Source organism: Falco naumanni, chromosome 2 (assembly GCF_017639655.2).
Source record: "Falco naumanni isolate bFalNau1 chromosome 2, bFalNau1.pat, whole genome shotgun sequence".
Classification (NCBI taxonomy): domain Eukaryota; kingdom Metazoa; phylum Chordata; class Aves; order Falconiformes; family Falconidae; genus Falco; species Falco naumanni.
Window position 1 is genome coordinate 114,657,223 of NC_054055.1, and position 15,844 is coordinate 114,673,066.

Consider the following 15,844-nt stretch of genomic DNA (forward strand, 5'->3'; position numbering starts at 1 on the left):
AAACAAATGAGACCAAATATTAGTAGGAGAGAAAAGAAACAGAATTTCTTTTGAAGAAATGAGGAGGGGAAAAAAGAGCTAGAGGAAAGGGCTGTGTTTTCCTACAAACCCAAGAGATAGCAGACATCGCACAAAATCCTCTCGCAGCTACCCTCTGCTTGGTCACAGCCCACTGCCAGGCTAGGCTGGGCAACGCGTGCACGGCTCACCATGCCACAGCTACCCCAGCTCCAGAGAACACAAGGAAGGAGTCCTCCCAACCTGTTATTTCTGTATTTATCATGTTTGCCTGACAAACATAAAAGGCATTCAGGCGAGCCTCCAGCAGGGTTGTTTTCACCAGGGTTGGCAGACACACAGTGACCGTGACAGAGCTCCAAGCTGAGGAGCAACCCGGGGCTTGAGAAGCACATGAACCCTGGCTTCTCCCAGGACAGCCATCACGCAGTACAGCTGAACAACAGCCACTCAACGGCAGGACCCTAGCAGCTCTTTGGATAAACCAAGGCCAAGCTGGTCTCCCCATCATGTCTGCCGAGTACTTTAGAGCACCCAGCTCCCCGCAGAGCAGGGCGAGGAGAGAGGTCTGAGGAGCAAGTCGGAGGCTGTCACGTGCACCTTCAGCTCAAGGACGAAACCGCCAGCTTGGTGTCATGACCAAGGTGGGTGCGTGTTTCCCCACACATAACCCTCCTTCTCTATCATCCCCTTCCCATTGTAAAAAAATAAAATAAATCTTTCCACTTGGGATTTCAAGCCTCCACAGCACGCAAACTCTTATCCTCCCTCTTCCCCACTGCCAAAATCTGGGTACGTCACGGCCTCACCAGCTAGCTGCCCAGCAGAGCAACGGCCCCAGGAGGGGATGGACAAGTCTCTACTTACTGAGTGGCAGGACAGCGATGGGGATGTTTTTCGGTCGCTTGCTCTCCTTGTCGATGAAATCCCCCGTCACGGTCTTCTCCCGTTCTGTCACCCTGCAGTTGTACTTGCCGCTGTCCTCAAGGCGGAGGCGGTAAATCTTCAGCACAAAAACGTTATCGCTTTCTTTGGCTACCTTGAGCTGGCCCAGGGCCTCACGCTGGGCAAACTCGTTGTTGAGCACCGGCACAGCATTGGGTCCCAGGCTGGCAATGAGGGAGCTGTTGAAGGCCCAGGAGATGGAGAAGTAGCGGTCAGGGACATTCTGCGCCTCCAGGATGCACCGGAACTCCACCGGCTCACCCACGATGTACGTCCGCTTCTCCGTCTCCAGCCGGACACTGAACTCCTTGTCTGGGGAGAGACACACCACCTCACATCAGCATGGCAAAGCCCAGCAGAAGGCTGGGCAAGCTCATGTGAGGTATTTACAGCTTGCTACCCCCTGCACGGCCGACAACCCTCAGACACGCACATCTGCAGATGAAGGGGTTAGGGGCTTGGTTTTGCTGTGCTTTTGCTTTTTGTTAGGGGCTTTGGTTTTGGCTGTGCTGCAGGAGAGGCAGCTTGCTGCCCAGCACGCAAGAGCTGCCAGGCTGCCCCGGTCCTAGAGCTTTCCTTCAGCCTTTGCTCCTGGGAGCAGCTCTACTGTGAGACCAGCACCCAGTGGCACTGTGGGATGAGACCCAACGCCTAGTCCTACTCGCACCCAGCTCAACCAGGGTCAAAAGGCAGGGCCCTGGGGCACATCACAGAGGAAGAAAGAGCTCAGCTGGGTCTTCAGATCCTTAGCAGGAACCTGTGCTTCGGGCTGGGAGAAGGATTTCGATTTGCAAATGGACCTTGTGCAACACAGCGCTCGCTGAAATTTTTAGTTTTATCTTCTGCCGTGTCACTCTTACCTCCTCCCTTACCAATATTCTCATTGCCTGTGCTAGCACCAAGCGCTTAAGGTATGTTTTAGCTCCTGCGTCAGCCCCAGACCACTGACCACGTCAAGAGGACAGGGCCTGCCACACAAACTGCCCTGGCATCCCCTGGTTGCTCTTTGCTGACATTGGCTCTGCCCACAGGCAGCGCCTGGGCCCTCCCTTGCCGTGCTTCACCCGACCAGCAGCCTCCCAAGCGGGGCACACGGCAAAGCAGGGAGACAAGCCCCAGCCTCCTCCCACCGCCCAGGCAAGCAAGAAGAGGCAGAGAAGACACTGACCGGTGGCTTGCACATTGACGATGGCACCCTGGGAACGCTTGCGGGTCATGGCATACCAAGACTTGTCCGGGTCCTGGATCCACTCTGCTGCCTCACAGTAAAACTCGCCCTGATCCGATGGGTGCAGGTTGTAGATGGTGAGCTTTGAGGTGGTCTCCCCAACTTTGTCCAAGCGAACGTCCCCCGTGGCTTGCCGCTGGGCATAGGCGCTGCCGGCCCGCAAGACGAAGTCGCGGCTGAGGGAGATGATCTCCACGGGCATCTCGCTGCCTCGCTGCCGGTACCAGGCGATGGAGACGTGGCTGTGCTGGGCTGTGCTCTTGGACACCTCACACTTCAGCTCCAGGGAGTCGCGCTCCACTTTGTTCAGTGTCTGCGGGACCGCCGTCACTCGCAGCGAGTCGGGGATCACTGCAAAGGGGGACAGAAACACAGCCCCCGTGTTAGCAACGCCAAAATGCTGAGCCTAAAGCCTAGATGCATTAAAGGAGAGCAGGGGGAGAGGTTTCTTTTACGATTGTCATTAATTGTTAAGTATTAGCAAACCCTGTTAAGCTCACATTTAACCTCCCCAAAGGAGGAAAATCATCCCCCAAATCCTTGGCTGGGAAAGACCGCAACCTGCGTACACACTCCAGCGGTGCGCTTAAATTCCTGCTCTCAACGGCCCCAGTGACTGCACTGGGTTTTCCATCACGCTGCAGAGCAGCACAGCTTAATACACCCGCTTCCCATCGAGGCAGTTCGTCACGGGTGGGCTCCCCTTCGTCCCGCGCCCCGGCAGCACGCTTCGTGACCCTCCTCCTGCCCGCATCCTTCAGCCACCCCTGAGCTCTGGCATGGTCTTTGCCCCTCAGTCACCGGTGGGGCCAAGCTAGACAGATTTAATTCCTTTAATCTCCCATCATTAAAAAGCCCGGTGATCCAATCCCCCTCTCCTTTGTTTATATCGTTTCATGTTTTAATGAACCCTGCAGGCCAAATGAAGGGGTTTCTGCATTCGGAGGGAAGAGGCTCCTCCGAGGGCAGCAATGCAATTGCAGCCTGCCCCCGGGACACAGCCGTGTCAAGGCACCCGGTAATAAAACTGCCGGCTACTTTTCCAGTTGATTAACTAGAGGAAAAGAAGTACAGCTGCTAAAATAAAATTGCGGCCCCCCAATTCTACTTGACGTTAACAAGCATCTTAATTTTAGCAGGAGGTTCTACCCCCAGAAGACGGACTTTCTTAAAAAGAAGCCTTTCTAGACTTTGCTGTCTCAAGAAACGTCAGGTGAAAAGAAGAATGCAAACCCCCTCCCCAGCTCTGCAGCGTTAGTGAGCCTGTTAATGCCTACGGTTTTGCCGCGTACTGGTGGAATATAATTACTGTATCTCAGTTCAGTTTCATTGACAGCACTGGAAGATTTGATAAAATTAGCTGAGCTGCCAAAAGCTGCATCTGTTTCATTCAGGCACAGCTACAGAAAGCAATGAGCTGCAGTGAAGACAACCACTGGGATTATTTACGGGAAGAAAAGTCAAAAGCAGAAGAGAGAAAAGAAAAAAGCCAAGAGAGAGAGTAAACGAGAGGGAAACCTTCCCACATCCAGCCCGGACGGGAGCATTTGCTTCTACAACGTGTTCACTACCCAAGGAATTTACTGCCCCTGACAGGGAACGTACCTGGTAAAGCCGTTTACAGGCTGTTGCCTCCATCCCTGCAGCCACGTCTCCTGCTCCCTCCCTTTCTCTCATGCTCCTCGCTGGGGCTCCCATTCCCTGCTCACCGGCAACAGCCTTTGGCAGACCATGGCCAGGATCCCACCTTGCTTCACTTTCCCGCTTCCCTCCGACTCCCAAACCAGCGGTGACAGCAACAACTAACCATGCCGGTTCACAACGCCTGCACGGTAAGATTCAAATTTCTCATTTCAAACCTTTCTGCATAATTTCCAGAGCCACGCAGCTCCTTTCCCTTTGCCTTCCAGCCATGGGCTCTTACAACTTTTCTGACATTATTTGAATAAATTAAACCTGATCATCCCCTTGCTGGAGTTCCTTCCCTGCTGAGCTGCTTCGAAGGCAGAGCGCCCTGCTACACCAGCCTCCACGCAGCAGCTTATGGGGTGAACGTGGGTGTCTGTGAAGAAAGTGCACCCATCCTCACACCCCACACCCCCCAGTCTGAGGGCCCTGTGCACCCACCGCGTGCCTGCGTGTCCTCAGCCCTGCTCAGCAGCACGGCCGCGCTCTGGCTAAGCACCAGGCCGAGAGCTGCCGGCCCCGTGGGACACCAGGTCACACTGGAGGAGGGGACAGGCACTTGGCTTGCCAGCCCCGCTGGAGCTGCCCACTCCCCAGGACTGATGCTGGGAAGCCCGTCCGAAGGCTGAGCCTTAAGTGAACGCTTCCCACACATCTCCCCGAGCAGGTTAGAGGCTGGCACAGGCACCGCTTCGTCTGCTGGAACCGTGACTTATTCCCAGGTCATAATCTGGCTGGAGGGTTAGCATCTTTTACACCACATGGGCAAACTATTGCAAAATGCATTCTTGGAGAAAAATCAGGAGGTGGTGGCGCGCTGTTAAAGGCTGTAATTTAACTGTGGTAACACCTTGACACGCTGTGCTGCATTCCTCTTGCTCTTCTGGTTAAAAAACCCAACCAAAATCCTCCTGGTTAGAGGCATTAGTAAGAACTCTGAGGTTGCACGCAGCCTTGAGGCCACTGCCTTAAATCAGCCTGGCGTGGACATACATTCGGTTAGTGTCACCCTCCTAACCAGAAGGACTAGAGACCCACTCACTAAATTAAATCCCAGTTTCCAAAGGATTAGACATTGGGAGGGACAGGCAAGAGCCCGAAGCTGGCTGGGCCAGCGGGAAGGCTCTGCGCTTCGCACCACTGCTCTCACGCTTGGCCAGCGATGCACAAACAACTGTATAGTTGCACTGCAAGATGCACCTTGGGTACCACGTTTGGGGAGCGGGGGAAGCGGGTAGGAGGAAGGAGAAAACGCTGTTCTCGAGAGGCAGCCAAACGTGGCAGCAGGTCACAGCTCATTTCAGAAGCCTGAGCATTTTGTTCTGAGTGCTGTGGAGCACTGGGGACTCCCGCAGCAGGTCCGCTGGGGCTCACACACCAGCCCAAGGCACAGACCTTCCTGGCCTGTGCTGCCAAGAGGGCTACAGGCACACCTTAGCCCGTCAAGCTGGAGCAGACCCAGCCTGGAAGTCATGGGAGAGAAAAGCAAGGAGGGAACACCGCAAAGGCGCTTGCCAGGGCACGGCACCGCATGCAGGGAGGTGCATTAGCAGAAGAGAAGTTCCTCCCAAGCTAGTCACCCTGCTCAGCCTTCAAAGACACCAGTTTGCTTATCAGGACACGAGCTGCACAGCGCTCAGCTGGGAGCGCTGGCTCTGCTGCCAGCCATCGCGCTGCTGAGCTGCCCGCACTCATCCCGCAGCTGCCTGCTGTGGGAAGCACCACGGCTCCTGGGGACACTCTGCAAGCTGAGCTCCACCTGAAACCAAGGGTAAGGTTAGATGGGAGTTACCACTGCGTGAAGGGGAGCAGGGCCGCACCTGAATCAGAGCCAAGAGGGATGCTGCAGCACACGTGTTCAGCCAGCTCCTCCCTGTCTCTGCTCTCTTCTACGCGCGCCATCCAGCCTTGCTTCCTCCTTGTCCTCCAACACAAGTCCACCCCTGCAGCTGTCATGACCCCCCGGAGGTGTCAGCAGAACCCCGTGTCTCCAGCCTCAGGGTTAGGTTTGGCAGTGAGTGGCTGGCCAGGAAAATGAGAAACACTTGCTGAGAGCAAAGCTATTGTGCTGCCTCCATCCCTGAACCAGTCCGCTGAGCCTGGTCGCAGCTGACAGCACCGAGCTTGTACTTAGGGCAGAAACAGTAAGTTTCTTAAAGCAGCAAGAAATACACCGTTTCCTATTAGCGCCCAAGCCACAGGTGACTGCAGAGGGCACTGGGACAGGTACTTGGCAGGGGGTGGGCTGCTAAGCACAGGGCGCTCACAACCCCCGCCAAGTTTTGGAAGCTCCTGAACTATTAAATGTAAATATTACCGCTAGAGGGCGTCAGGAACCCAGCCAGGGAGAGTCCCAGGGCTAGCGGGGGGAGGAGGAGGAGGAGGAGGAGGAGGAGGAGGAGGAGGAGGTGGAGGTGGAGGAGCAGGGAGCCAGGAGATGCTCCCCTCTTGCCACGGCAGTGCCAGCGAACATCCCTCTCCTCAGGAAGCCTGCACACACAGCTCCAGTCAAACCCGCTTCAAATGGACACACCTCAGCAACACACAATGGCCGTGCGCTTGGTGAGCTGGTTAAGGCTAACCTCAGGAAGGGAACTGGCTTACAGTCTCCCAGAAGACAAGCGGGGAGCAGAGGCTGGAGATCCCAGGTCTGGACTTGGCACACACCTTCAACAGGCTTTCCTCTGAGCCCCAGGACCAGCTCCATCTCCAGCAGCTCCCAGTACCGTGCTGAACTCTCTCCACACGGTCGGATGACCCAGGTGTCTCCCTTTTCCCCATGGTTCGCCCTGAGCTATCCAAAACTCCGACCATCTCCAGGGAATAGGCTATCAAAGCTTTTATGTGCTAGTCACAAACCAGAGAGCTACCAATATTTCACCTCCACCCAGGCAAGGCAGCAAACCTGCCGGAGATGCCGTTTCCTTGTTAAGCAATGCAGGAGGAGCAGCAGGCTGGGAGCCAGAGGCTCCCTAGCTCAGGCTGGTAAAACACCACTGTGACAATCACTTAGCACCATGACAGCCTTACACTGGAGGCTCTGCAGGAGTAAACCAACTCACACAGGCCACCCGGCACCACGGGACTATCTCAGGGCCACTGTTGGACAAGTAAAACCCACCAACCTCTTCTTCCCTTGGACTTTGTTACGGCTTTTACCCACTGATTTGCTTCAGAGGCACCCTATGGTGCTACCCTGTGCGCCCACACGCCCACTTCGTACTACCTGGACAGAGCTAAGCTTGCCAAGTGTCAAATGTGAACTACCTAGGAAGAACACACACATGTGTTCCCTACTCCTAGGGAGCTGCTTCTGGCTGAGAAATACTGCTAGGGATTTTTCAGGTAATTAGCGTGAGACTTATGTTTCCACCTGCCCCACGACATCTTGTTGCCCTGCAGGGATCCCAGCTTGGTGCCACGAACCTCCTTCCCCAACCCCTCCGGTTGCGTGTGCAAGACAGGAACAAGCTGCTCAAGAGGGACTGCAACGCCAGTGCCACCGGTCCAGAGGTGAGCGCTGGCAGGCACCCAGCGGCACCGTGAATGGCAACGCGGGCGGGAGTGTGAGGCACAGGGATACAGCGTTCCGTCACCATCATCTGCTAACCCTCCTGCAGCCACCCGGGCCATCCCAGGGAGGGAGGGAGGGTCTGCTACCAGAGCCACCCCACTGTCACAGAGAGAGCTGGAAGGGACCTGTCCTCTCCCAGCCACTGCAAGCTCTCAGGGAGCCACGCTCCTTGTATCCCTCCCCCACACTGCTATTGATTTCCATTCTTTACAGGATCCAAATTCATGTGCGTGCATGCGGCAGGAGGAAGAGGGTGGTGATAAGGCAGGGAAGATACCCAGATGAGGAGTGTAACCCTCGCAAGCCCTCATGCCTGGCAATTAGCTGTACATGCCGACCCACACGTGCTGCAGCACACCAGACCCTGCTCTTCCTCATCAATCAAAAGCTCACCTAATGCCTTCAGCACAGAGGAAGACACATTCTGTGGTAACGCTACGTAACTGATGAAGACCTTCAAGCATCACCTTTGCAAGTAGACAAAACTGAGCAGATCATGCCACTGGTAGCATTTTCTTTTCTTGCCTTATTTTTAAGTCACGACTACAAGGTCTGTGGCAGGCAGAGGAAAACTTTGTTCCTGTTGTTGTCGCTTCTAAGTTTCCTCCAGTGCCCAAGGTCCTACCTGACACCAGAAACCGAGGAGGCAAACCTACCAGCCCAAGACCTACTTTCGCTGTGACTCCGTGCGGTCTCTGTGCAAACCTTGCCCTCTTTTCTTCCTCGCCTACCACTGTATAGCAACAGGTTCCTGGTTCCACGGGAAAAATATAAAGCAAGTGTTAATAATCTGGTTTGGGGATTACTTTCCTTCGGTAAAGCCCCACCTGCACTGAGAACTAAGGATGGTTAAAGACAGGTTTAAATGAAAAGCAGCTAAAATACTATTAATTAACTAAACTAAAAAGGAAGTCATACACTTTTCTGAATTAAGCCAGGGAATTCACTTCAAGCTCCTGAAGGGATGAGCAGAACTTGTGCTGTGGTCTAAAGACAAGCAGTCAGAATATACTTTTAATCCTCATGCAAATATTTAAGCCTTATTTTAAATGAGAAGTTGAACTATGTAGTCACTTTGAGCTGCTGCACAATCAAGAAATGCATAGCGAAGCACTAAAGTCACTTGCAATTGTATCACTGCAGCATGCTGTAGTAAAAGCTGGAAAATAAGATATAAAAATAAAATAAAACAACATCCCCAGTTTGCACGTTTGCACCTTTTTAAAAGGGCAGTTTGTCACTGATTCAGCTGCTGGCAGAAGGCAAGAGGGGAGCCGAAGAGCTAAGTAAGATAGCATGACAGTTGTTTCACAGCAGTAGTAATAAATCCTCCGATTTCAATAGTATCCTTGTTGGTATATTAACGACTGGCTGGAACAATTATGCCGAAAGAAATGCATCTCCCAAAGCAACAGGGTGAGTTCAAGCAGCCAGTGAGAAAGGGCAAAGCAAAACCCAGAAGTAACTGCTGTAGAAGAAAGGGGAAAAGAGAATCAGACCGAAGTCGCAAAAAACTGGAAATTAGGTCAGCTTTCCAGCTCAGGGCCTGAACTTGTCGCTCGCTGCGGGCTCCGTTAGTCGCACACACAGCCTGCCCCGTGTGCCTGTTGAGGCTGTCACTACGCTCCCCCCGGGCAGCGGCAGAGGACCCCGGTGCACAGCCTGCTCCTGCTCCATGGTGTGCACCCACGAGCAGCCTCCCGGCCAAACCGCATGGGACCCCCAGCCGGATGGGGTGGTCACAAGCCAGTGTGCTCATCCCCAGCACGCGGGGCAGCGATGCCCCCCCGCAGCTTCCCAAGCCCCACACGAACCCACTGGGATGGCAGCAGGCACCCTGAGCAACCCCCTTCCCGTGCGCACAGGGCAGGCGTGCAAGGGGAACAGACGCGCTCAGCCCCGACTCCAGTTTGTCCTCGACAGACCCACGGGAGCTACAGCTCTCCCAACTGCTCGCAGTGCTTCAGCTCCACTCGCCCTCTCTTTTCCCCCTGGGCTTTACTGTGGGGCTCCAGCCCCACCAGCACAGTGCTGTTCAGAGCAGTTCTCCCAGCCTCCTCCTGCCAGCGAGTGGCAGATGCTCCTGCAGAACTGCTGGTCCCCTTCCTTCGACTGCCTCAGACGCGCTGAGGTGGGTACTGAGAGCACATTCACACCTGCTGCCCCTATTTCCTTGTGTCCCATCACGCCCCTGCCCCCAGCTAAAGCTGCTTTGAGGAGTGGGGGAAGGCAGGATCCCACTAACAAGCTCCTTCTCCTCTCTCCACCCACCTCATCCCAAAGCACCCCCAGGAGCATCTGGTTATTAGGACAGCTAATTTAGATGGAGAAGTTCAAATGACCTCATTACAAGAAGGAAAAGAAGAAAAAGGAAAAAAAAAAAAAAAAAGAAAAACCAGGAAGGGATGGTAAAAGGACAAGGCAGCAGTAAGAATCACAATTTGTTCATTAAGCAAAAATTAGCTGGGGCATCGGTGGAGCAAACCCTGATGATGGGCGGCCCGAGGGGCAGAGACACTGGGGACACAGAGGCACCCGAGAGCAGGGTGAGCCGGGTGCGTGGCGAGGGCAGAGAGCACCAGCCTCACCTCTGCCTCCACCTCCCAGCCCCCGCAGGGAGGAAAACCTTTACCCCCCTCGCACGCGCACGTGGATGCGGCAACCCCGCTCTGCCAGGCAGATGCTCGCTGCAAGGAGTGTGAAAACCAGCCTGCAAGCGAAAAAGGCACGAGGTGGGGGCAGAGATGCCCTCTAAAGGGACACGTGTTTTCCCTTCTCTGCAACGGGGGGGACCCGTGCTTTGTGACAGCCTGGACGTCCCCGCTCTGTGACCCAACACCTGACCAGCCACGGCTCCTCGGTGGGCTCTGTGTTCGCAGCTCTGCTGACAGTGACACACACGCTGGCCTCTGCCTGGCGTGTCCCTAGCCCTGGGACCTCCCCAGGCCCCAGCTGCGTGGCTCAGTGACACTGCAGGGGACCCCACCGACCCCCTCCGAAACAGAGCCTGGCGGAGATGTCCATGGAGGGCACCTGTGGGCTGCAGCCCACCGTGCTGACCACTCACCTGCGGAGGCAATAATCTCCAGCAGCAAACCGAGGTGAGTCAGCTCACAATTCCCTCCTTCTCCATCGCCTTCCCTCTTCTAAGATCTCACCTTTGTCAGGGCTTAGTTCTCCAGCTGATCCCAAACGCCACCAGCGAGCTACTGAAGCTTACGGCAAGCCTAAGCCACCGCAAACATGAGAGCAGAACACATCAGCACACACCTCTTCCACCGAGGGTTAAGCTGATGCGTTCTACTTAACAGCACTTGTGAGCTAAGAGCAGGGACTTGGGAATTTGCTGTGGCTTAAACCAGCACCGGGCAACCTACTAAGCCACAGCCTCCTGGAGCCTGCAAGACAGCCAGGGAAAACAAAAAATATCCCCAGCAAACATGGAGCAGAGGAGCTGATGCAGCCTGGGCTTCTCCGAAGCTGCGCATGCAACGCCGACTTAATGTTTTACACCTCTGAAGCCGAAGTTAAGAAATTATAGACATGGGGGAAGCTTAGAAAATCCTCTTTTCTGCAATTTTTTTAAAAGCCTTATTTCATTCAACCTAGCACACTTAGACAGGCAGACAACACACAAAGCTGAACAGGGAGAGTCGTGTAGTATTGTTTCAAAACAATCAAAACGCATCTCAGGCCATATTCCCCCCGGACCATAACGTTTGCAGTGCTTTATAGTCAGGTGAGTTGCCCTTCTCAAAAATCAATTTTCAAGGAGGATTCTCCTCTATTTCAACTATACAAGTAAGACCAGAAGCAACACTGGAGATAAGAGTGCAAGAGCTGCTGTCAGAGATTAGTGCCCCTGCTTCAAGAGCTCAGCAGAGATCACACAGGAGGTCAAGGCGCACACCTGAGAGCTGTTTTGTCTTCATTTATGCGATAATGTCCTTGCAACCACCTTTCTCCCATCTGCTTTTGGGGGCCTGACCTGTCCCTAGAGCTGCAAAGCCCAGGACCAGAGGTTCCCACGACCCCTTTTGGCCAGTCACTCCTTAAGCTCAGCAGCAATGATTTATTTCTGCCTCGGGGTCCAGATGATACAGACCAAGACACACTTGGGAGACGATTTTTCCAAGCAGCAGTTCTTAAACTAAGGACTTTAAAAGGCTCCCAAACGGAGAATCTGAGTCCAACCCCCTCAAAACCCACCTTCCTGCTGAACACAAGAGAACAGAGCATTTCAGCCCTCACAAGCAAAGCACCAAAGGAAGCACGGAATTAGGCTTTATTCTCTATTATTGCCCAAATTTCTGTTCAGCCCAGGTCTGGGTGTTAAAGTTCCCCTGGGATGACAAAGTGAAAATGCTGGCATCCCAATGCACAGACAGGGGAGATCAGAACTTTATCTTCTTCACATGCGGATTACTGAGAGACACAGTGTGGCTAATAAGTAGACGAGAAAAAGGTTTGAAACCCAAGAACAAAAAAAATCCCCCATGCAAACTAAGACAGCGGAACTCTCCTTTTCTCTGTCAGTCCTGTTTAAAGCATGGGAATTGTTCGTAACATATTATACAAATATTCACCTTCACCAGACAACAACCATCTACTGAGCCACGAAGCCAGCGTGAGCTGGAAGGATTTCTGGGAGCTGGAATGAACGATGTTGGTTCTTTTAGTTCCAAGCTACCTTCCTCCAACAAGGTTTTGGCAGCTCAGAACTGTTATTCTGAAGCTGGCGCTCTTGTGATGAATGAAAGGCACGGTCTGGCTCTTGCAGGATGGAGTCCAAGTTCTCCAACCACGAGGACCACCTGCTCTCCTCCTGCACTAGAGACTCTGGAAAGCAGAATTTAAGACAAGTAATACAAATTCAGCCAAACAGTTGTCAGACTTCTGCCATCTGATCAATGTACCGTAGACAAAAGCGGGTAACGTCCACTTCTGCAAATCTATTTTCCTGATGTGGTTTATTTTTTCCACCGTATTTCTGCAATTTTGCCTCTTGAGTACATGGCTATGGTCATCTCTCCTCTAGGATCTTCAGGCTCCAAGCCTCTTCTAGTTTAGGTGGCGATCACTTGGGGGACAGAGGATAAAAATAGTGGATGTGAAATGCTGTGCTTGGAAGGGCTTTTCAGACTGTGTAAAAAGGCATTCTCTTGCTCCAGCACAGCAATCAGCTAGTCTGGCACAGGTAGCCTGGCACACACAACTGATTGACTTTCTGCATGACAGTGCCTGGCACCTTTATATTGAAATCTTTTATTAAAAGTATTTATTTTTATACTCATTGATCTTGGCATTTCAAAGCACACAGCGCCCTTCCTTTCTCCCATTCCACCTTCTCTCAGGTTTCTGTGAACCTCTCTGGTTATCACCCCAACGACAGATGGCCACCATCAGGTTGCCCTCCCTGCAGAAGGGCACTGTCTGGAAGGCTTGAGCAGCATCCTCACACGCAGCTACAGAAGGGACCACCACTTTTTCCTACAAACTGTGCTATACTTGAAGGAGATGAGGAAAATGACAGGGCACATCAGTGCAGTGGAAAGAGCTGTGAACAACAATCAGTTGATGGAAATAACAATGGCTTTCCATCATGAAGTCAGAAACCCTTCTGTTCAACACCTCTAAGGCAGCAGCTGCTAAACTAGACGGACAGGTTGAAAGGATTCACTTAACAGATAGTTCCTGCTATACAAACTGTATTCTAAATGGTTTTGGAATGGCGCTCAGAACCTTCTTACTTGGAAGTGCAATGACTCTTGAGGGGAAGCTTTGCTGTTCCCCGGCAGCGAGTGCTCCATGCAACCTCAATGAACTGACGGCAGAGCTAGCCACAGAGAAACCACCAGGTGGTCTTCCACAACACACGCTAAATTGCCAAATGGTGGCATCATTTCAGAAAGAGATGGACACTTTCTCCAGCTCTACAGCCACTGGCTGCTTGTTTTGCTGACCAAGTGACCCCACGAGGCGAGCAGCCCCGTAGGAAGATGGCTAGCTCAGAGCTAGCAGCACAGATGCCCACCACTGATGGTTACAGCCAGAAGGGAAAGGTCTAAGTCTTGCAAAACACAGGTGTGTCTTCTAGGCACAGCGCTCAAGTTTTCCAGGATACCCCAAATCCTTTGCAGGAGCCAGCAGGCATCTAAAAATAAGTGTTCAAGAAATAACTCTTACATTAAAATAAGGAGAAGATGCTCTTGGTGCACCTATCATTAACCCAAAGGCACACACTGTGTCAAATTAATGCATTAAAAAAACCCACTCAAAACAGTAAACAAGTCATGAAATAAAGTCGTAAATGGGAAGTTTCCATGATGTCTCCAGTGCAGGATCAATATCACCGACTCCAGCAGAATCCAGGATTTTATTTATAGCACTTCCATCCTACTGGTGAAGCCTCTCTGAGAGCCAAGCACAGCTGACACACCGCTGTCCCCAGGTCTCCAGACAGCCCCAGTTCTCCCAGTCAGTGCTTTTGTCACCACTGCATCGGAGCGCAAAAGGCTCTGCAAGCTGCCAGCTTCCCAGCTGCTCTTCCCTACCCTGCAGGTAAATGGCGAAGTGACCAGCATGAAACACTGCACTTGCGCTGCTGCTGCTGCTTCTTGGGAATGCCCTCAGCACAGTCAGGCTGTGGAGTTTAACCCGGAGACACCGAGAGAGGCACGGCCAGGAACAGCAGCAGATACTCTGCTGGTTGCTGTCTGCAACAGGCTGAGGAAAGCACGGCGTGATGGAAACACCACCAGCTCACATCGGAGCTGAGGGCTCTTGAGCAGAAGCAGAGGGAAGCTCTTCTCAGCTGTTACAAGAAGAGGGGATTTCTAAACGTCCTGGACTCCTGTGAAAGAAAAATAAGGGAGCAAGACCCAAAGCTAATGATTTTTCAGACTGCTGAAAGGCAGGAGTCTTCAGGATGGGCTTCTCAGCACCTCAGTAACTTTGGCCAGCACCTTCTTGCATCTCTCTACCTTCTGTATCAGCCTTTGTATCAGGTTAACCTCTTCCTGCACATACTTAGGCTTCCAGAGGAGACAACAACAGGGGAGATTTTCCTGTAGCGCTTCAGCCACCTACGTTTCACATCCAGAAGTGCCACCAGCTCCGCCTGACCTGCACCTCAGGCTGAATCTGCTCAGGGGCTGTTTCACCTTCTCCTGCACAAAGATAACCGCTTGTCTCACCAGCACCTGTAAAGCCTGAAAGCCCAAGATCTCCCATGCAGATGAGCTACGGTAATGCAAATAAAGAACATACTGGGATCCTGATAAGATACTTACTCTTGCATCACCCTCGCTCTGTGCCATCTGTGGGGGCAATAATCTTCTCACAACTATCTGATCCAAGCAGGTTTTTTACAAGCAAGTAGAACCAGAAATCAAGACAGGTCAACTGCAGAATTATGACCGATTAGTCAGCGCAAGCCATCATCGCATTACCAAAAGCAAGAGCACAGGGATGGCAAACGGTCAGAGCAGATTAATTATTTAACTCAGGGCAGGTGCACAGACCCACAACCCATTTAAGCTTTTCTTCTGCCACACGAAAGCAGCCTGTCTGATCCCCTCTTACAACCACCACTGTAGGGATGGGAGTCTGCTGTACGAGTCCCCGTGCACGGCTCAGCACCCAGGTGACGAGGCTTGCTGTCCAAGCCACACGCTCTGCAGAAGCATGGCCCTTCTGCCTTGGCTGGAAGAAGGGCAGGACACAATCTCTGTCCCCACTGACAAAATAAAGGGTGTGTAATTACAGTGCATGTGTGTGTGCCTGTGTCATACTTAACTTTAGCAAGTGGCTGTTGCTTTGAGAGTGGTTGAAGCTCTCAAAAAAAGCACTGAGAGATGAACAGCAGTCTCAGAGTAAGTTTCACGGGTTTCATGAAAAAGCTGGAGAAGCAGAGGAGATATCCACCACATATTAATATTTATCCATGGGCAACAATGCAACATTTGGTCAACCCTCAGACACCAAAGAAATCACCTAGAAGACAACCATGGGGATACCCCAGCCAAGGAAAAGCAACGGTTACGCTTTATTAGATACCTAGGAATTGAACCATGACGCAAAACCCACAGGAAACCAAGCTTCACTAGTTCTTCTGCTCACATTTTTTATTCTTTCTTTTACAAAAAAAAAAAAAAAAAAAAAAAAAAATCTCCAAACTCAGCACTGGTATCAGCACACTAGCCTGTGTAAAACTGGGGACCCACTTACCCACTCACAACAAAAAAATCGCCGAAGCTAGGCTCAGGAGCCTTGTTTTGTGGCGTGGCTAGGACACGTCCTCCCTCCTTGTCTATCAGGATTTTGTTCCCTGTAACCCAGACATACAAAGCAGGACAGCTTTAAAGGCTATTGTATTTCAGAAAACAGCTAAA

At 52.4% G+C, this 15,844-nt stretch overlaps 1 protein-coding gene across 2 annotated transcripts in view; it reads right to left on the reverse strand.

Moving 5' to 3' along the window:
* The window catches only part of IGSF3 (immunoglobulin superfamily member 3), a 100,260-nt gene that overhangs the window by 34,451 nt on the left and 49,965 nt on the right, over window positions 1-15,844 (reverse strand). For both annotated transcript variants that reach the window (XM_040582958.1, XM_040582957.1), the window contains exons 3-4: window positions 2,132-2,542; window positions 886-1,275 (exon numbers count right to left, since the gene is read on the reverse strand). In XM_040582958.1, coding sequence (XP_040438892.1) covers window positions 886-1,275; window positions 2,132-2,542 — 801 coding nt within the window. The remainder of the gene's footprint in view (window positions 1-885; window positions 1,276-2,131; window positions 2,543-15,844) is intronic.